This window comes from Balaenoptera acutorostrata, chromosome 7, assembly GCF_949987535.1.
Source record: "Balaenoptera acutorostrata chromosome 7, mBalAcu1.1, whole genome shotgun sequence".
NCBI classification, from domain to species: Eukaryota; Metazoa; Chordata; class Mammalia; order Artiodactyla; family Balaenopteridae; genus Balaenoptera; species Balaenoptera acutorostrata.
Window position 1 is genome coordinate 15772639 of NC_080070.1, and position 21873 is coordinate 15794511.

Below are 21873 nucleotides of genomic sequence, written 5' to 3' on the forward strand. Positions count from 1 at the left end.
GGAAAGAATCGTTCTTCCCTGGGGGCATAAGTTAAGTATCGCTCTGTGCTCTGGAGTCCTAAAGGAGGAGAAGTTAAGTAGAATTTGGAAACATCCCTTAGGAAGCAGCTCAATAAATATGTTAAAACTCCAAACCCTGGTTAATAACTGCAACAGAGAAGAACAATTAGAAAACAGATGAGATATAAGTCCATTTGTTCTTCTATTCAAAAAATTCGTATGTACTTAATTAGAAACCTGTGCTTTGACTGTCATCATTAGTTGGAGAAACTATTTGCTTTCTCTTGGGCGTATTTTAATTTCCCACATATGTTTTAGAAAAGGGAATCAGGCTTGGCAAAATATTTTGACAGTGTTTCTCTTGGTGAAAGAAATGAGGCTAATATCCTTAAATGGTTGAAGGTTTAAAATAACTTTGGAAATAAAAATGTGAACAGAAGAGCACTTAGAAGTTTATTTTATATTGTTCTCTTATATGGGTTAATAATTGTATTTTGGTGCATGATCGTACAGGGAAAATCTCTCTTCTGTTTTTCTTTACACACTCCCTCAATAATTCTGCCAATACTTCACTTCTGACACCAAACGTGTGGATTTCTTTACAAGCCAACCAATTCTCCAACACCAGCTGGGTGTCCTATAATTCCATTCAATGCTGACCCTCGCTGGAGTTTGCGTAGACCCTGCAGGTTTAGGGCTCAGTCCCACAAGACTGTCCCCCACTTCAGACAGCAATCACAAGTAGTAGGTCCCCAGGTTACCCACAACTTCTGTCTGACTTGCTACAAATTGGAAGTTCCCACCAACGCTTCAGGTTCAATAATTTGCTAGAGTGTCTCAGAGAATCCAGGAAAACAGTCTACTAATTGCAGATCTATTACAAAGGATATTTTAAAGGAAACAGATAAATAAGCAGCTGAGGAGATATACACAGGGCGAGGTCCGGAAGGATCCCAAGAACAGGAGTATCTGTCCCCGTGGAGTTTGCGGTGCACCACCTCCCAGCACACAGCTATGTTCACCAGCCTGGAAGCTCTCCGAACCCTGTATGTTAGGAATTTTTATGGAGGCTTCATCACATAGGCATGATTGATTATTAACTCATTTTCCAGCCTCTCTCTTCTCTCCAGGGGAATGGAGGATAGGGCTGAAAGTTCCAAGATTCTAATCATGCCTTGGTTTTTCTAGACCAGCCCCCATCCAGGGCTCATCAAGGGTCACCGCATTAGAACAAATGATGCACCTATCACCCAGGAAATCCCAAGGTTTCCAGGTTAGCAGGAACAAGGGACAGAGACCAACACACCTATTTCTTATCATTTTACAATGATGAATATTTATGTTTTTGAATTCTTTATCCCTGTGACAAGAAAAATTATGATTTTTTTAAAAAAAAGTTATTTGGTTTTATAAAAGCATGATTGTATTTTTCCCCCTTCCTGTTTAGGCTAATCATAAAGACTGAATTTTTGCCTACAAAATATCAAGGCTACGTGCTCCCCTTGTCTCAGGTAAGGTGAAATGGGAATTCTTCGGATCAGTCTTCTGATCCTGTAGGATGTGGTGTACATGGTGTTTCTTCTGGTTGGTTGATTGTTCTTTGATTAGCATACTCCTATTACTTGGTACCAACCAAAGAGCATTAGGGATGCTTGACGCCAGAAGTCCAATTCCAAGGTTTTCTGAGCCAGGATTTGTATCACCCAGCAGCAGCGTTTAGAACACAGTAACCCCTTCCTCAGGAAACATTCTGCTGGCTGGTTTCACTAGAAGGACAGAAGCTCAGGAATGCATCTGGGATGAACATTCTCTCCCCACTGGGTCTTCAGTGGAGGCTACAACTACCACCCCTTTCAGAGTCTCCCTTGTGGATACTCGGGTCTGCAATTCCATAACTGGCTCATGCCTGTGGGAACTTCTGTAATTGTCTCCTCCCAGCTGAGCCATTTATCCAGGTGAGAAGCTGGGGGAGGCTCCCACACCCTCCTCAGACCCCTGCTGGCTACTGACTAGAGGTTTTGCATCCAGAAGCTATGTCAATCTAGGTGCCCTTGTACCATCTTTGATGTCATCATTATCCAAAAGCCCTGACTTTCAGAGCCCAGGAAAGTGATGACCCTTCCCACTGAAGCATTATGTATTTGGCAATAAATAAGGCAGTAGGAGAACATTTTAAATTTTATGTTTAATTTTTCTGACACTAAATTTAGGCAACAAAAAAAATTAGAAAGACCCTAATAAATACTGAATGCTAACTCTTTACATTCTTCCCAGCTTTCTTCTTCTGATCTTTGTTAAGATGAACACCCATACTTTCAATAGTTAGGGGTTAGATTTTACACTTAATGTTATTTAATGGGCATAATCCTGTTCAAGCTCATCTGTGAACATTGTCTCTTCCACCTGCTACTCATTCTTTGTCATGCTTCCTGGTTATGCCTTCTCCTTGCTGGTCTTATTTTCCAGGTCTCCTGGGGTCATCTACTGATAATTGAGGAGTTCAATGGTTTTAGCTATCTATGTACCTATTACCTCCCCCAAATTTATCTACAACCAAGAGCATCTCCTTGAACTTCAGATCCAGGTGGCCAGTTACCTGATAGCCACTTGAATAACCTGCAGGCTCCTCAAATACAACATTCATAGACCTGATCTCTTCATCTTCGTCTGGAGCCTCTTCTGTCCATGTTTCCACTGTCAGTTAAGAGCAAGCTCTGTCCCCTCAGTTGTCTGAGCCACACATTCAAGAGCTGTCCTGGACCCCTCCCTTTCTGTCATCACCATTCAACCAATCACCAAGCCCCACTGACTCACCCCCTATTAGTGGACCTACAACTGCAGTGTCCATCAGCAAATCCTGTTGCCTTTACCTCCAAAATGTGTGCCAAATCCATCAGATAAAAAAATTTTTTTTTTTGCCATTTCACTACTAAAATCCTTTTCAACACCACATCACCTCTTACCTGATCTACTGCTACGGCTTATTACTGGCCTCCTTACACGTTGCCTCTTCAGAAAGATCACCCCTGATCATTAAAAGTCACTCTCCATCACATTACTTTTTTTTTTCATAGCCTTATCACTTTCTGAAATATTCTTTTTTTTTTTTTTATAATAGAATTCTTTGGTGATAAAATAGTCACCCCTTAATTAGCCCCCCAAAGGGTCTTTTTTTTTTAACATCTTTATTGGAGTATAATTGCTTTACAATGGTGTGTTAGTTTCTGCTTTATAACAAAGTGAATCAGTTATACATATACATATATCCCCATATCTCCTCCCTCTTGCGTCTCCCTTCCACCCTCCCTATCCCACCCCTCTAGGTGGTCACAAAGCACTGAGCTGATCTCCCTGTGCTATGTGGCTGCTTCCCACTAGCTATCTATTTTACATTTGGTAGCGTATATATGTCCATGCCACTCTCTCACTTTGTTCCAGCTTACCCTTCCCCCTCCCCGTGTCCTCAAGTCCATTCTCTAGTAAGTCTGTGTCTTTATTCCCATCTTGCTCCTAGGTTCTTCATGACTTTTTTTTTTTCTTAGATTCCATATATATGTGTTAGCATACGGTATTTGTTGTTCTCTTTGTGACTTACTTCACTCTGTATGACAGACTCTAGGTCCATCCACCTCACTACAAATAACTCAATTTCGTATCTTTTTATGCCTGAGTAATATTCCATTGTATATATGTGCCACATCTTCTTTATCCATTCATCTGTCGATGGACACTTAGGTTGCTTCCATGTCCTGGCTATTGTAAATAGAGCTGCAATGAACATTTTGGTACATGACTCTTTTTGAATTATGGTTTTCTCAGGGTATATGCCCAGTAGTGGGATTGCTGGGTCGTATGGTAGTTCTATTTTTAGTTTTGTAAGAAGCCTCCATACTGTTTTCCATAGTGGTTGTATCAATTTACATTCCCACCAACAGTGCAAGAGGGTTCCCTTTTCTCCACACCCTCTCCAGCATTTATTGTTCGTAGATTTTTTGATGATGGCCATTCTGACCGGTGTGAAATGATATCTCATTGTAGTTTTTTATTTTATTTTATTTTATTTATTTATTTATGGCTGTGTTGGGTCTTCATTTCCATGTGAGGACTTTCTCTAGTTGCAGCAAGGGGGGGCCACTCTTCATCGCGGTGCGCGGGCCTCTCACTATCGCGGCCTCTCTTGTTGCGGAGCACAGGCTCCAGACGCGCAGGCTCAGTAATTGTGGCTCACGGGTCCAGTTGCTCCATGGCATGTGGGATCTTCCCAGACCAGGGCTCGAACCCGTGTCCCCTGCATTGGCGGGCAGATTCTCAACCACTGCGCCACCAGGGAAGCCCTCATTGTAGTTTTGATTTGCATTTCTCTAATGATTAATGACGTTGAGCATTCTTTCATGTGTTTGTTGGCCATCTGTATATCTTCTTTAGAGAAATGTCTGTTTAGGTCTTCTGCCCATTTTTGGATTGGGTTTTTTGTTTTTTTTGATATTGAGCTGCATGAGCTGCTTGTAAATTTTGGAGATTAATCCTTTGTCAGTTGCTTCATTTGCAAATATTTTCTCCCATTCTGAGGGTTGTCTTTTCATCTTGTTTATGGTTTCCTTTGCTGTGCAAAAGCTTTTAAGTTTCATTAGGTCCCATTTGTTTATTTTTGCTTTTATTTCCATTTCTCTAGGAGCTGGGTTAAAAAGAATCTTGCTGTGATTTATGTCATAGAGTGTTCTGCCTATGTTTTCCTCTAAGAGTTTGATAGTGTCTGGCCTTACATTTAGGTCTTTAATCCATTTTGAGTTTATTTTTGTGTATGGTGTTAAGGGAGTGTTCTAATTTCATTCTTTTACATGTACCTGTCCAGTTTTCCCAGCACCACTTATTGAAGAGGCTGTCTTTTCTCCACTGTATATTCTTGCCTCCTTTATCAAAGATAGAGTCAAAGGGTCTTTTTAAATATTACCTTCTCTCAATCCCTGTGAGGTAGAATGGAGTTATCATCTACTTCTCATCTTCTGATGGGAAAATAATGCTCAGAATAACACTCAGAATTGTTCTAGTTCCAAACTCATGGGGCCTGGTCATAGGTGGCTCTCATGTTATTTGTTGATATAAAATGATCTCAAGATAAATTTTTCAGTCCAAAAAAACAGTGTTGAGAAATATTTTTACTATGTTACCATTTGTGAACAAAGAACAAATATCCTTATTAGCTTGTGTATGTTTCGAACAGCTTTGGAAGGATATAAGAAACTGGTGATATTGGTTTCTTTGGAGAAGAGGAACTGGACGGCAGGAAACTAGGAGTAGAGAAGGGTCTGTTCACAGTGCTCTCCTTTGTACCTTGAGTTACGAACCAGTGAATGTATTATTTATTCAAGAGAAAAAAATCAATGTCTTGGGTCCCAGATTTTTAAAACTTGGGTGACATTGCTGACCCCATCTTGCTGAGTCTTCCACTTATGGACAAGCAAACAGAGTCGTGGAGAAGTGAAGTAACTTCCCCAGTTCATCTGGGTCCTGGAGGTGGTGCTGCTCCCAACCAAAGCCTCTCTCCCATCTCACCTTCTTTCGTTCTTTCTTTTCTTTTTCTTTTTGGGGGCGCAGCTTGTGGGATCTTAGTTCCCCGACCAGGGATTGAACCTGCACCCTTGGCAGTGAGAGCGAGGAGTCCTAACCACTGGACCGCCAGGGAACTCCTCCCATCTCACCCACTTGCAATTACAATGCAGAACATGGTGGCTCCTGGGGGGGTGTGTGGAGCACCAACAGGAGGACTTTATACCCTTCCCTCTCTCCGCCAGGTTTTCTGGCTCACGGGCTCCCTGCTCATCATCGGCCTGGCTTCCATGGTCATCCCCACCATCGGGTGGCGCTGGCTCATCCGCATCACCTCCATCCCTGGCATCGTCCTCACCGTGGCCTTCATGGTAACCAAGCTCATGGGCTCCCTCTTGGCCTCCCCTCCAGCTGGCCCAGTGGCCTTGTTGCCCCACAGATATCTCTCTCATGTCCACCTCTCTCCTTATGTAAGTATCTGTCTCAGTCGGCGCACGTGGAAAGGGTGTTTTGGCAGAGTTAATGCACAAGCCCTGTCACGAAGGTGTGAATGCAGAATATGTCTGGGGGAGAGCAGGCAGGCTGGAATGGCTGGAGTGTGGGGCGCTGGTGGGAGGCCGGCTGGAAAGACAGGCCTGTGTGCAGATTACAAAGGGCCTTGAGGACCGGGGGCACTGGGGGTGTGGAAGGGGTTATGTACTGGGAAGCTGGCACATGGCTGTGTGGAGGCTGTAGGAGGGAAGACAGAAAAGGTCAGAGAAGCAGTTAGAAATGATCAGATTAATCCCAGTGGGTGATGAGGACGACCTGAACCGCCCCCTGGCTGGGGAACGGTGAAGAGGATGCTGCCGGGGAAGGTGCTTTGCTGGGGAAGAGCCTGCTGGCCTTTGCTGCGTGGAGGTACCAATGTCCCGGCATCAAAGGAGGGCTGTGCTTTCTGAGTGTGGTGTTCAAAATATGCCGTAATCAGTGGGTTGTAGGCCTCTACAGTCAGGCTGGTTCCTCCACTCGTGGGTGCTGGAGGCCCTGCCATGGTCACCCTTTAGGTTCTTGCACTGTGGGAGGTCCTGGGATTCCTGGGGGAGTGGCCGGGTGATGGAGGAGTGGAGAGGTGCCAGGGACCCCGGGCAGCGGCTGTTTACACATTGGATGTAAGAATCTCACTGTGTTAAGTAGGTTGGGTCAAACTGGTGTGAAGCTCAGTATCAGTCCACTGTCGTCCGAGATGGGACAATGATAGGAGAAGGTGACTTTTTGCTCCGCTAGGATTGCGAGAGTACACCTGCTCTATTTGTGCTGTAAAGCTTGCTATATCCTTTCCCATCTCGGGGAACTGGGACAGTGTAGTGTATGGAACCGTGATAGTGGTACCTCTGGGGTCCACAGCAGTTGCAACTCTGGTGTTCTTTGTCATCTGTGCCCAGTTTATTCCTGAATCTGCTCGGTTCAATGTCTCTACCGGGAACACTCAGGCTGCCCTGGTTACACTGGAGCACATCGCCAAGATGAACCGCTCAGTCATGCCGGAGGGGAAGCTGGTGGAGCCCATCCTGGTGAGTTCTTCTCCCCCAACCAGGGGTCGCCAGAAATCCCCTTAGTGGTGGAAGACTAGAGGGAAGGGGAACTGGCCCCTCCAATGCAGAAAAGAGCCGAGGGAACTGATACTAAATCCAGCTCCACCGTGAGCCAGGTAGCGCTGTTACCTACTACCACTTTTTAAAAACAATTTTATCGAAGTACAGTTGACTTACAATGTTGTGTTTAATTTGTGCTGTACAGCAAAGTGACTCAGTTATACATATATATATATTCTTTTTCATAATTCTTTTCCATTATGGTTTATCACAGGATATTGAATATAATTCCATGTGCTATACTGTAGGACCTTGTTGTTTATCCATCCTATAGATAATAGTTTGTATCTGCTAATCCCACACTCCTAATCCATCCCTTCCCCTGCCCCGCCCCCCATGCTTGGCAACCACAGGTCCGTTCTCTATATTTGTGAGTTTGGTTTTTTTCATAGATAAGTTCATTTGTGTCTTATTTTAGATTCCACATATAAGTGATATCATATGATATATGTCTTTCTCTGTCTGACTTACTTCACTTAGTATGATAAGCTCTAGGCCCATCCATGTTGCTGCAAATGGCATTATTTCATTCTTTTTAATGGCTGAGTAGTAATCCATTGTATATATATACCACATCTTCTTTATCCATTCATCTGTTGATGGACATTTAGGTTGTTTCCATGTCTTGGCAATTGTGAATAGTGCTGCAGTGAACACTGGGGTGCATGTATCTTTTTGAATTATAGTTTTGTCTGGGTATATGCCCAGGAGTGGGATTGCCGGATCATATGGCAACCCTATTTTTAGTTTTTTGAGGAACCTCCATACTATTCTCCGTAGTGGCTGCATCAGTTTACATTCCCATCAACAGTATAGGAGGGTTCCCTTTTCTCCACACCCTCTCCAGCATTTATTATTTGTAGACTTTTTAATGATGGCCATTCTGACTGCCTACCATCACTTTTCTCATCAATGAAATGGAAATAATAACACCTTGCAGAGCTAGTCACATGATTTAACCCCACTGTTTATAGGGGAGAGATTGTTTTATAATTTTATTTTCCTTGTATTGGCCTTGTCTTATTGATATCAAATGTATAAACCTTATTAAATGATTTTTAAAAAATAAAATTTGGCACTTAAATTCTATTGGTTCCAGGACTGTCAAGGTCAATCTGCAATCATTTCTCACACCAGCCCAGACCACCCACTTCACCCATCTGCAGGCAACTCAGTCACAGGCTCCTGGAAGAGCTTTCCAGCACTGTCCTGCCATCTCCAAGACAGTTTATGTGAGATAGGAATTAACCTCTTGGAATGTTTGGTAAAACTTATCTGTAAAGTAGTTTATCCCTAATATTTATTTTAAGGTGAGTGGTAACAGAATAATTGGGGGGTATCAGAAAGAGGAGTTTTAAAACTATCATTCAGTTTGTGTAAATGTTAATGCCTACTTAGTTTAATACTCTTGATTGAGTCAATTTTGGTAATATATATTTTAGAAAATTGCCCAGTTCATCTGGGTTTTCCAATTTATTGGTATAAAATTATTCCCAGTGTTCCCTTTTGTTTCAAATATCTACTGTGTATGTCTTCTTTTTCACTTTTAGTATTGTTTATTTGTGCCTTCTTTTTTCTGTGGTCCTCTTACTAGAGGTTTGTCTGTTTTATTAAACTTCAAAGAATGAGGGCTTTTTTGTTTTTGTTGTTTTTCTCTTTATTGGTTTTTTTGGTGGTCTCATTAATTTCTACTCCTTATTTTGTTTACTTCTTTGGCTTTTTATGTTCTTCTAGCTTCTTGAGTTCAGTATTTAGCTCATTTATTTTCAGTCTTTTTGATTTTTAATAAACCATTTAGTTGCATTCAGCAAGTTTTGTTACAGAGTAATTTTATTTTTATTTCTATTTTGTAACTGCTATGAGTTTCTCTTTAACCAATGACTTATTTGTTAATGATTTTTTAAATTCTTTGTTTCTAATTTAATTGCATTTTGACCAGAGCATGTTGTCAATTATTTGGAATTTATTGAGACTTCCTTTGTTCTCTACATAGTGACTTTTTATTAATATTCCATGTGTGCTTAAGAAGAACATGTGTTCTCATTGAGCATATATATTGTTATATTCAGTATAATTGTGCCATGTAAATATCTGATACCTGTTCTAGATTTTGCCAGGTTCAGCTAACAGTTTTTCAATAAGACGATGGTTTTGTTAGTTTCTCCTTATAGGCCTGACAGTTTACTCCATACAGTTTGAGGCTATCTTGCTGCATCCTAGCATAAGATTGACTTATTCAGTGTGTGGATTGATCTGACTACCTGAAATATTTCTTTACAATGCTTTGGGCCTTAAATTTTATTTTCTTTCATACTAATATGTCAGAACTAGTTTGGGTTAATGTTTTCCTGGTGTACCTTTTTCTAGCTCTTCATTTTAGCTTGTTTATGTTGCTTTGCTTTAAACATATTTCTTATAAATAAATAGCTGATCTTGTTTTTCATTCAATCTGATAGTATGTATCTCTGAATAATGAGTTTGATCCATTTGTATCTATTGTGATTACTGACATACTTGCACTTACCTCTGTCGTTCATTTTCTATTTCTTCTTAACTGTGTCTTTCCTTTTCTGCTTTCTTTCTCCTTTCTCCTTCTATTAGATTGATTCAGTTTGCTCCACTCGCCAACCCCTACCCCCATATTTCCTTCTACTGGCTTGGAATTTATGCATTCTATTTCTTTTATTACAGCCCTTAAATAGTGAAAATGTGCACCTACAATAGCTAACGTCGTTTGGTATCTTTATCTGCCTTCTGAACAATACAAGAACCTTAAACATGTTCATTCTGATTTGCCCATCTCATCTTCCAAATCATTTTTGCCTGGTATTTTAATTTCATATTGTTCTTAAGTTGCCCTGAATTAGACATTATTTTAAAGTCAGTATCTATTTAGATTTATTAATGTTTTTATTACTTTTTTATTGGTGTCAAACTTAATTTTTACCACTGCATTCTTGTATCCCTCTCCTTTTTGTTGGGTTAATTTGGTTTCACATTTAATATGTAAATGTTGGATCTATGTCAGTTTAATTGGATATAAGAAGCATGGTACAGATCTAGCTTTGTCATATCCAAATAGCTAACCAGTTGCACTTATGTATTTTTATTGAATAATCTGTCCCCTATATATTTGAATCTATTGTTGAATATTATGTTCTAATTGATAGGTTTGTAGATTCAAATATATATGAGATTTATTATATAATAAGTAGAGCATTTTATATTTTTGGGAAAAGGATACAGGTTAATTGTTGGTCTAATATAGCACTCTTAATTATAGTATTTTATAATACAATTTTCATATTTAGTAAGGTACTTACCCCTTGTCAAAGTTCTTTTTCAGAATCTTCCAAGCTATTTTCTCAGTCCTAGTTTTCTAGAACAACTTTGAAGTGAAGTGGGAGTAAAGATCTCTTTTTGAGATCCTATTTTCATTTCCTTTGGATATTTACCCAGAGGTGGGATTGCTGGATCATACAGCAGTTCTATTTTTCATCTTCTGAGGAATAGCCCTACTGCTTTCCATAGTGGCTGCACCACTTTATGGCAGAGCCTCTTCTTGACCCAGCTCTTGCTCCATGCCTGAGCCGGGTCCAGAGCAGCAACAGCTGTCCCCACCCACCTCCCCAAATCTGATTCTCTCAGGGATTGTGGGGCAACAGCAGGACAGGTGATGTCCAAATGTACAGTTCTTAAGTGTCCTACACACAAGTGAGAGGTAGGCTTTTCTGGGTGTTTCTGACTGGTTTCCCAGGACATCACTGATGACAAAAACACTGTAATCGCACTGCCACCTGGCCTGCTGCTGGACGTGTTAAGTGTGAGATAGAACGTGCTCAATAATAATGCAAAAATGAGGATTAAATGTCCCAAACTTCCCCGCACTCACAATTGTAGTTTGGTAAGGTATTCTCACTTTGCTTTGTGGAGTGTTTCCCCTAATTATTACACATGCCTCAAAACCTAATTGGGAAATAAGAAACTCAGACTTTTGGGGAGCTCCCTGGCGGTCCAGTGGTTAGGATTCTGTGCTTCCACTGCAGGGGGCACGGGTTCAATCCCTGACTGGGAAACTAAGATCCCGCGTGCTGTGTGGTGTGGCCAAAAAAAGAGAAAGAAACTCAAGCTTTCTTCGAAAGAATTAAGGATGATTCTGTTATTCTAATTTATTTTCTGGAGTTTGGAAATAAGCTCTTGTGGTTCAGAGGTCAGGACCCTACTAGTAGGCAGTATCGGATAACTCCCACCTTCCTACCAAGATACTGACAATTACATCTAATCATGCAAAGCATAGTGGGAAGACTAATTAGTTGCTAGGCAACAATGATTAAATGAAGGAAGTGATTGTGCTTTGAAGAGACTGGCACATAATCTTTAAGTGGCTATGAAATTTTGATTGTCAATATATAAAAAATAAAATTGGTTGCAGAGAGAGAAAAAAATCTTAGCAGAGACAATTAACTCAAAACCACGGACAGTTGAATGATCATGAGGGTCCAATTCCAACCATTTTTGATGCGTATTTTTTCCTTTGAACCCAGTAGTTGTTCCAAGACTGAAGAGCACCGAGGTTACTTCTCTCCTCTTTCCTTTTTTCCTCCTCCTTTTCCCTCCCTCTCCACCCTCCTTCTCCACCTCCTATCCCCCATCCCTCATCCCCGTCCTCCCTCCCCCACCTTCCCTCTGCCACTGTGTATTAGTTCACTTGGGCTGCCATAACAAAATAGCACACACTGGGTGGCTTAAACAACAGAGATTAATTTTCTCACAATTCTGGAGGCTAGAAATCCAAGGCCAAGGTGTTGCAGAGCTGATTTCTTCTGAGGTCCCTTCCCTTGCCTTTTAGATGTCCATCTTCTCCCTGTGTCTTCACATCATCTTCCCTCTGTGTGTGTCTGTGTTTTAATCTCCTCTTTTCATAAGAACATCAGTCATAATTGGATTACAGTCCACCCTAATGACCTCATTTTAGCTCAGTTACCTCTCTTTTTTTTTTTTTGGCTGCACCATGCAGCTTGCAGGATCTTAATCTCCCCAACCAGGGCCCCGGCAGTGAAAGTGCCAAGTCCTAACCACTGGACCTGCAGGGAATTCCCCAGTGACCTCTTTAAAAGACCTCATCTTCAAATACAGCCCCACTCTGAGGGTTAGGACTTCAACATATGACTTTGGAGTAACACAATTCTCATAAGAACTGCCCTCCCTCCTCCAGCCTCTCTATATTCTCAGCCGTCCCTCAACATTCCCCTTCCTCCCTCCTCCCTCTCACTGTACATCCTTCCCCTTTCTCCTCCTCCCTTCTTCCTCCCACTTTACTTCTCTTGACTTCAGCTTGTTGCCTCCATCCATCATGCCCGTTAGATGATCTTGTTCTTCTCCATGGTGGTCTATTGAGCAAGGCCCTGTGGATACAGAGATATAAACAATAGACCCTGCCTTCAGGTCTCTTAAATCTGGTTAGAGAGATGAGAGGCACGTAGGAAAGAATCAATAACAAAACAGAGCCCAGATGCTTAGAACCAGGTGAGTGGCCCAGGCAGCAGAGTGTGTAGGATCCGAGCGGAGAGGTGACCGTAAGCCAGTGGGAGCCACCTTCAGAGAGAAGCGGGGCAGACACTGCGCACTGAAAGGGGAGGCAGCCTCAGGGGAGGAAGAAGGCCACTGAGGCAGGAGGAACAGTGTGGGACCAAAGGTGGGAATGCGCAGTGAGTTTGGTCACATTGGTGGCCGTCAGAGTGCCATGCAGAGGAGGCTGGGCAAGATGCTGAGGGTAGTGGGGCCTCTGCAGCTTCACTCCCAAGACGCTGAGATGAAAGGCTTTGGGGGCTGAGGACGGGTCACACCATGCAGGAGGTGAATAAGTCCACCCATTTGGATTGCAGCCAAAGGTTCAGAACCAAATGACTTATTAGGATAAAATGTATATATATTTTATAATGACATGACTCTCCAATGACACTTGGGGTGGTGAGGGGACCATAGTCACATCTAAACCCAGGGGACATGGCAGAGAGGCAGATGGGCAGGACTCAGGACTGGTGCACAAGAAACTGGGAGTCCAGACTGGCTCTGCCTCCAAACAGCTGTGTGATCTTGGGTAGGTCACTTACCCACTCTGGGCCATATATTCTGTGTTGGAAAATGGGAGGATAGGCTAGATCAGAGGTTTTCTAAAGATGAGTAACCAGAGCCCCGATACGTAAAGCAGATGAAATTGGAGTGTCAGTTGCTCAAGTCCTCCCACAATGAAATCCAGGAGCTGAGCCTGAAAGTTGGGGGCGGGGGGTGCGTGGGGCAAAAGACCTCTAAGTTCTCTGCAAGCTCTTTCAGTGACAATAAAATCCAGGACTCCCAGACCACACTTCTGGACTCCCTCGAGGGGGCCTGTAATCCCAGGTCAATTTGTGAGAAAAGAATAGTTGGTTTTCAACTGAGCACCTCCTCCACCCTCCAAGCATTCCTAGCTTTACATAAAAATCCATTACTGCCCAATCATAGATAACCCATCCTTATTTATTTTGATCCAAACATACTTAGTAGGCACTGACTATGGACAAGAACTTTTACAAATTACCCTAAAGACACACAAAGAAATTGGGCACTGTATCCTCTTTTCAAATTTAGGCTGCTTGTTTTTTGCACAAGCCTCACATTCTTTTTTAATGTTAGGTTTTTTCATCTTAATGTTAAAAGGCTCTCCCATCAGTTTTATAGTTGCTTTTCATGTATACTCCTATTTTCCGTACTCCACCCCACCTCTCGCCAGCACTGGTGAGAAGAGGAAGAGTGAAAGGGTTAGAATCTTAAATTCAATGAGTTTTGGTACTTGACAATGATAATAAAAAGTATGCAAAGACTGATTGGCTGAGATGAATGTGTTAAAAACAGTATTTATGTGAGGGGTCTCTGGGGAGCTGAGTGGCTATCTCACCCTGCCACATTCCCATGTTGTTCTTATTTTCTGTGATCTAAAAGATTAGAGTCACCTTTGCCTGTCCTTAACCCACTAAATCTATTCTGTCTCCCCCTTTCACTACCCCAGGAAAAAAGAGGAAGATTTACAGACCTATTGGATGCTAAATATTTACGGACCACGTTACAGATCTGGGTCATATGGTAAGAATGGTATTGTTTCAAAGCTAGGTTTAAATAAACAAGCATTTCAGTGGGAGAAAGCCCACTGAAGTAAATCCCTTCTGAGTGCTCTGGGGAGAAAACACAAGGCAGACACCAGCAATGTTTTATCTTTCTGCTAATACCACCAACCAAAAAATAGATATAAAATAACAATATAAAAAGAAAGAGAAAGAAAAAAAAATCCAAATCATCTACAAACAGTTTTTAAATTTTTCATCTGAGTGTATGAGCTCTGTACTAGCCATTTGCAGCCTGGTCTCTTCCCTCACCACATTCCAGGAACTGATCCTTTGAGGTCACTGATAATCAAATTCAAAGGAATAGACTCAGTGGTCCTCTCTATGCAGCCATGACCTTGAATAAGCAAAGATTTTCTAAACAGGACACAAAAAGTGCTAACTCTAAAGGAAAAGATTAATGAGTTTGCCTACATTAAATTAGGAACTCTGTGTCCTGAGAAATCATGAAGAGCCTGAAAGGTAAGCCACCAACTGAGAGAAGAAATTTCCAATATATATGTCCAACAAATTATACATACATGTTCTATATATTATTAATATATATTTCTATTATATAATTTTTTTTCAACAAGAAAAACATACACAACCCAGTAGAGAAATAGGCAAAAGACTTGAACAGGCACTTGACCAAAAATGTGTATCAAATAAACATATGAAAACATGTTCAACCTTACAGGCACCAGGGAAATGCAAATTAAAACCAAATGAGACACCATTACAAATCCACCCAAATGGCTAAAATTAAAAAGACTGGGGACTTCCCTGGGGGTGCAGTGGTTAAGAATCTGCCTGCCAATGCAGGGGACAAGGGTCTTCTCCCTGGTCTGGGAAGATCCCACATGCTGAGGAGCAACTAAGCCCGTGTGCCACAACTACTGAGCCTGCATGCTACAACTCCTGAAGCCTGCACACCTAGAGCCCGTGTTCTGCAATGAAAAGTAGCCCCCACTCGCTGCAACTAGGGAAAACCTGCACGCAGCAAAGAAGACCCAACGCAGCCAAAAATAAATTAAAAAAAAGAAAAAAGTTTGAAAAGATAACTTTAATAAAAAATAAAAAATGAAATTAAAAAGACTGACCATGTTGGGAAGGATGTAAAGTAACTGGAATTTTCCTGCACTCCTGATTGGCATTCAAATTAGTACAACCACTTTGGAAAACTGTTTAGAGGTTTCTATTACAGTTGGAAGTATGCATAGCCTATGGCTCAGCAATTCTACTCCTAGGTTTATACCCAACAGAAATGCATAGTAAAATAAAATAGCATTATATTATTTGTAACAGCTCCAACTACAACCAACCCACATGCCCATCAACAGGTATAATGGATAGATTCTGTTATATTCATAAAATAGAATACTACACAGTAATGAAAATGAGAAAACTGGTGCTCTGCGCTCAACATGGCTGAATCTTACAAATGTAATAATGAGCAAAGAAAGTCAGACACACAGAATACAGATTACGTGGTTCCATTTATATAAAGATTCAAAACAGTGGAAACTAATCCATAGTGTTTGAATTCAGGAAAGTGGTTGTCTATCTGCCTTTCCCAGATATAATCACTAAAAATAGGTGGGCGTCTCCTCTTGAGACTCTTTAATTTTTAAAATACTCTTAATATTTGGGGAATTCCCCAGTGAACTAGCGGTTAGGACTTGGTGCTGGCACTGCTGTGGCCTGGGTTCGATCCCTGGTTGGGGAACTGAGATCCCGCAAGCTGCGCGGTGTGGCCAAAAAAAAAATACACTTACTATTTGGAAATTAAACAAAAAAAATATTAAAGCTACCTTAATAACAAGGAGAAATATTGTGATTATTGTCTTCTTCTTAAATATTTTCTTATGAGAATTTTTAAACGCCCATGAAAGTAGGGAGGATACCATGATGAACCCTGATGTATTCATTGCCCAGATCTGACAGTCACTGATATCTACCCATATTTACTTCAGCTGTTTTTTTCTGTTCTGAAGTATTTTCAAGCTGGCCCTAGACTTCATGTCATTTCATCCCCAGATACTTCACTTAGAGTCTCAACTACTTGAGGATATTTCCTTAGATAATTCCAATCCTAAACTCACACCAACGAGATTAACAATCATCACTTTAATATCATCCACTATACAGATCATACGTGATTTTCCTTGATTGTCCGCATTTGTCTTTTACACGTGGCTTTTACAACCATTTCTGTAAAAATGAGAGAGGCATGAGGGGGGCGTCTGGGAGGCTGATATTCTTTTTTTTTTTGGCCAAGCAGCTTGTGGGATCTTAGTTCCCTGACCCGGGATCGAACCCGGGCCCTCGGTATTGAAAGCACAGGGTCTCAACCACTGGACTGCCAGCGAATTCCCCTGATATTCTTTTTCTTGACTTCGATATAGGAACTTTTCTGTATGTTATGTTTATATCTCAATGAAAATATCTATTAAAGAATAGACAGAAAAAAAGATAGTAAGAAAACATCAAACAAAAGCAAAAACCTTCCATAGCTTCATGGCGTCCGAAAGGCAGAATTGAAAAGATGATGCCCAAGAGTTCCAACACCTGGGGATTCAATCAAACACTAATTTGGATGTAGATGTGAAGGGACTGTAGATGTAATTAAGGTTACGAGCCTTAAAATAGGGAGAGTATCCTGAATTAGGCAGGTGGGCTCAATATTATCGCTTGAGTCTTTAAAAGTAGAGAAATGTCTCCAGCTGGAATCAGAGATGCAGCAGAAGAGAAAGCGTGAGGTGAGGCAGAAGGAGAGCTTCAGTGCATGAGAAGGACGCGATCTGCTGTTGCTGGCTTCACAGACAAGGAATGAAGGAAGCCTGCAGAAGCTGAAAACCACTGGTCAACAGCCAGCAAGGAAATGGACACGAGCTCTACACCCCCGTGCAGCTGGATTCTGCCAACCATCTGGGTGGGTTTGGAGATGGATTCTTCCCCAGAAAGTGGAGCAGCCCTACCTGCACCTTCATTTCTGCCACGTGAGACTCCGAGCAGAGAAGTCAGCCAGAGCTGCTGAACTGCTGACCTCCAGAACTGTGAGATACTCACTGTGCTAAAGCACTAGGTTTGTGCTAACATGTTGCAGCAGCTGCAGAAAACAAACTGTTGCGGGGTCTAAGCTCCTACTGCTTGCCACATGGCAGGCCAACAAGAGACAGTGTGTTGGGGCGAGTAATAGCGACTTTATTCGGAAAGCCAACAGGCGGAGAAGATGGTGGACTAAACTCTTAAAGAACCATCTTAACTTGGAAGAGAATTCAGGCTGCTTTTATGCTAAGGGAAAAGGGGAAGCGGGAGGGTTCAAGATTAAAGGGTAAAGGTGAGTTGAAGACTTCCTGGAGCCGCCTGGCCTTCAAGGGAAGCATAACATTTCTTTGTTCTGCTTGCTCACAAGGCTGCATCACGAGGCTCCTGCAAAACTTCAAGTCGTTAGCAGTTATTTTTACTTTACCACACTTATCTCTGCTTATTTGCTAGCTGAAAACGAACTTATCTACAAGTAGTAGCCATAACTAACCCGGGACCACCTGGGATGGGAACTTTCTTCAGGGAACTTAATGAGCTGTTTGGGCACAAGCAACATTTCTCTAATATTTAACTCTTTATGGTCAAGGCTACAGTACGTAAGCTGTAGAATGAGGGAGACAGTTTCAACGCAGTGTTAGTTCTGTTCTGCCTCTTACAAAACTTCTTCCTGGCCTGAGGGGTCCTCCCCCATCTAGTTCCATCCTGCTTTTTCTTGCAAATTCATTTCCCACCATGCAGCCTCCGCTAAAGGCCACCCCCTAGTATCCCCTTGAAACGTGTCCCCACTTTCCACTCCCCTCCCCTCCCTACACCGTGCCTTCCACCTGAGAAGCTCTCCCCACGTCTCCCCACCTCTCACGGTGCTACCCCTCCTTCAGGCCTGGTGACAGCCTTTCCTAATGTCCATCTTTTCTTGTTTCCAGGCTGGGCATCTCTTTCGCCTACTATGGGGTCATCCTGGCCAGTGCGGAGCTGCTGGAGCGGGACCTGGTCTGTGGCTCACGGTCAGAGCTGGAGGTAGTGGTGACCGTAGGGGTCTCGGAGGAGAGCCAGAGCCCCTGCCACTGCCAGGTGTTTGCCCCTTCTGACTACCAGACCATGATTATCAGCACCATTGGCGAAATTGCTCGTAAGTATCTCTCTGTATTGGGTGGCTCTCTGTTTTGGGTGGGGGACGTGCAACTCAGAGTCTCAGAGGAGAGAAGAGTGACCTGTCATACACTTGACTCCTGCCTGGTAGAAATGGACGAGTCCCCAAATCATGCTGAGGTGTCTCCAGTGCGATCAGTGTGAGGAGAAGTCTGGAGGAGTGGAGCTTTGAATTAGTGCATCCTATCAATTCTAAGATGCATTCCCCTACATTGTAACATCTCTGAAACTGGGATGTGTCTCACAATGGCTTGTTAGATTTCAGTTGAAAGCACTGTTTCTGCTTTAATAGACATAAAATAATGGTACTTAAAAATCAATGACACCTTGAATTTGAAAAACAGTATTAAACACTTAAAATATAGGTCTAGCAAGTTGGCAGTTTACAATAGACCTACATGCTGTAATAAGCATCCTGGGCATAAAATATCCTTCATATACTCCAGTGCTTGTCGTTCTCGGATCCCCGTGGGAAAAGCATATTGAAGGAGTCATGAAGTTGATGACAGTGTGACTGGGTCTTGGCTGGAATACGCATGATGTTTGGATTAAGTTGCTTCTTTCTGAAATGACAGGGAGGAATCCATGCCATTGTTAATAAGTGCCATTTGCTTTCAAGATTCTGAAAATTGTCTTTGTCATTTTTTTCCTAGTGAATCCTTTAAATATCCTGGGCATTAATTTCCTGGGAAGACGGCTGAGCCTTTCTATTACCATGGGATGTACAGCTTTATTCTTCCTTCTCCTCAATATTTGCACTTCAAGGTATTTGCTGTCTGGTTGCTTTAAAGCAATCTAGTTTTGTGCAGTGGTTTTAAATGAGGTCTCCAGACCCATGGCCTTCAGTGGAGGTTAGGGGCAAGTCCCTTTCACCAAGAGAGTAGAGTACAGGCTGCTTGTTTGACTAGAACGATCAAACAAGCCCCTGGTACCTGCCGCTGCCCCTCCCACTGCCCTCTTCCTCCTGAGCAGGTCCATCTTCAGCACCCACAGGACGTGGGTACCCGCGTGGGAGTATTCTGTTCGCTTAGCAAGATATTTAGGATCTTTATGCAAAGCTTCCTGGAGAATGGAGACTCTGGTTGTTTACCAAATGATCTGCACGTTGTCAAGATAGTGATGTAGACAGCATACCTGTGGTGGGAAAATTCATTGCACTCTGATTTTGTGACCCTAGAGTGGGCCTCATTTATAATATATATGACTTATTCTGCAAACTGTCTGTACCATTTTCCAAGGGTGGTGGCAGAGGTGTGCTCACCTTGGGGGGCTGGGCTGGAACGGCACACTTCGGGGGAACAGGATTGAAGGATTGAGTCAGGCTTTTGCTTTAGGACCCCACAGTCAGGCCAGCTGAGGGGCAACACCTCCCTCGGGACCCGGTCTTCAGGGATGTGTGTTGGCATCTGTCATGTACTGGGATCGGGGCCCCGGAAGGCCCTCTGTGTTGCCTTTGGTAACGTCTCGCTTCTGGTTCCCTAGTGCCGGCCTCATTGGCTTCCTCTTCATGCTGAGGGCTTTGGTGGCGTCCAACTTCAACACCATCTATATTTACACCGCTGAGGTTAGTTTTGGGGAAGGGGTTGGTTACATCAAGGTGTGCGAGGTGAGCTACTTAGAGCAGGTGTTTGTCTATAGATCACGCATCCCTGGCTTCTGTTGACTTTTGATGATTTTCTAAAAACATCCTATTAAAATGACCCCAGAAGGTTTATTTGATGTGGCCTTTCTCCTGCCCCATGGGGTCTAGTGAAAGCCAGTCTCTGAGAAGAAAGATAGGACCTTCTCCCTTCTCACTAAACTGCATCCATGTAAAAAACAACTCTTGCCCTCATACCGTGCTTCCTGAAGAAATAGGGATAGGGCCCGGTACCTGCATGTTGCTGATAAAATGTAAAACACCGTATTTCTCCCTTTTTAAAATTAGAATGTATTTTTCACCTTTATTCTTTTTTTTTTTTTTTTTTTTATAAATTTCTGTTTTGTTTTGTTTTGTTTTTTTAATGAGGATCTTGAATCAGATGCATATGTTTGATTGATTGATTGATTGATTTTTGGCTGTGTTGGGTCTTTGTTTCTGTGCGAGGGCTTTCTCCAATTGTGGCAAGCGGGGGCCACTCTTCATCGCGATGCGCGGGCCTCTCACCGTCGCAGCCTCTCTCGTTGCGGAGCACAGGCTCCAGACGCGCAGGCTCAGCAGTTGTGGCCCACGGGCCCAGCCGCTCTGCGGCACGTGGGATCCTCCCAGGCCAGGGCTCGAACCCGTGTCCCCTGCATTAGCAGGCAGATTCTCAACCACTGCGCCACCAGGGAAGCCCACCTTTATTCTTTTGAAAGATCACATCCCACTCTGTCTGTTGTTTGTTGTAGGTAGCTTAAATTCGAATATAGTAGTAATTTATTCTTTTTTTTTTTAAACATCTTTATTGAAGTATAATTGCCTTACAATGGTGTGTTAGCTTCTGCTTTATAACAAAGTGAATCAGTTATGCATATACAATATGTTCCCATATCTCTTCCCTCTTTCATCTCCCTCCCTCCCACCCTCCCCATCCCACCCCTCTAGGTGGTCACAAAGCACCGAGCTGATCTCCCTGTGCTATGCGGCTGCTTCCCACTAGCTATCTATTTTACATTTGGTAGTGTATATATGTCCATGCCACTCTCTTACCCTGTCACATCTCACCCCACCCCCTCCCCATATCCTCAAGTCCATTCTCTAGTAGGTCTGTGTCTTTATTCCCGTCTTGCCACTAGGTTCTTCATGGCCTTTTTTTTTTTTTCCTTAGATTCTGTATATATGTGTTAGCATACTGTATTTGTTTTTCTCTTTCTGACTTACTTCACTCTGTATGACTGACTGTAGGTCCATCCACCTCACTACAAATAACTCAATTTCATTTCTTTTTATGGCTGAGTAATATTCCATTGTATATATGTGCCACATCTTCTTTATCCATTCATCTGTCGATGGACATTTAGGTTGCTTCCATGTCCTGGCTATTGTAAATAGAGCTGCAATGAACATTTTGGTACATGACTCTTTTTGAACTATGGTTTTCTCAGGGTATATGCCCAGTAGTGGGATTGCTGGGTCGTATGGTAGTTCTATTTGTAGTTTTTTAAGGAACCTCCATACTGTTCTCCATAGTGGCTGTATCAATTTACATTCCCACCAACAGTGCAAGAGTGTTCCCTTTCCTGCACACCCTCTCCAGCATTTATTGTTTCTAGATTTTTTGATGATGGCCATTCTGATCGGTGTGAGATGATATGTCATTGTAGTTTTGATTTGCATTTCTCTAATGATTAATGATGTTGAGCATTCTTTCATGTGTCTGTTGGCAATCTGTATA

At 42.4% G+C, this 21873-nt stretch overlaps 1 protein-coding gene across 1 annotated transcript in view; it reads left to right on the forward strand.

Moving 5' to 3' along the window:
• The window catches only part of SVOPL (SVOP like), a 73296-nt gene that overhangs the window by 17896 nt on the left and 33527 nt on the right, over window positions 1-21873 (forward strand). The window contains exons 7-13 of the mRNA XM_007177090.2: window positions 1448-1511; window positions 5793-5918; window positions 6972-7100; window positions 14227-14300; window positions 18292-18497; window positions 19171-19282; window positions 20000-20081. Coding sequence (XP_007177152.2) covers window positions 1448-1511; window positions 5793-5918; window positions 6972-7100; window positions 14227-14300; window positions 18292-18497; window positions 19171-19282; window positions 20000-20081 — 793 coding nt within the window. The remainder of the gene's footprint in view (window positions 1-1447; window positions 1512-5792; window positions 5919-6971; window positions 7101-14226; window positions 14301-18291; window positions 18498-19170; window positions 19283-19999; window positions 20082-21873) is intronic.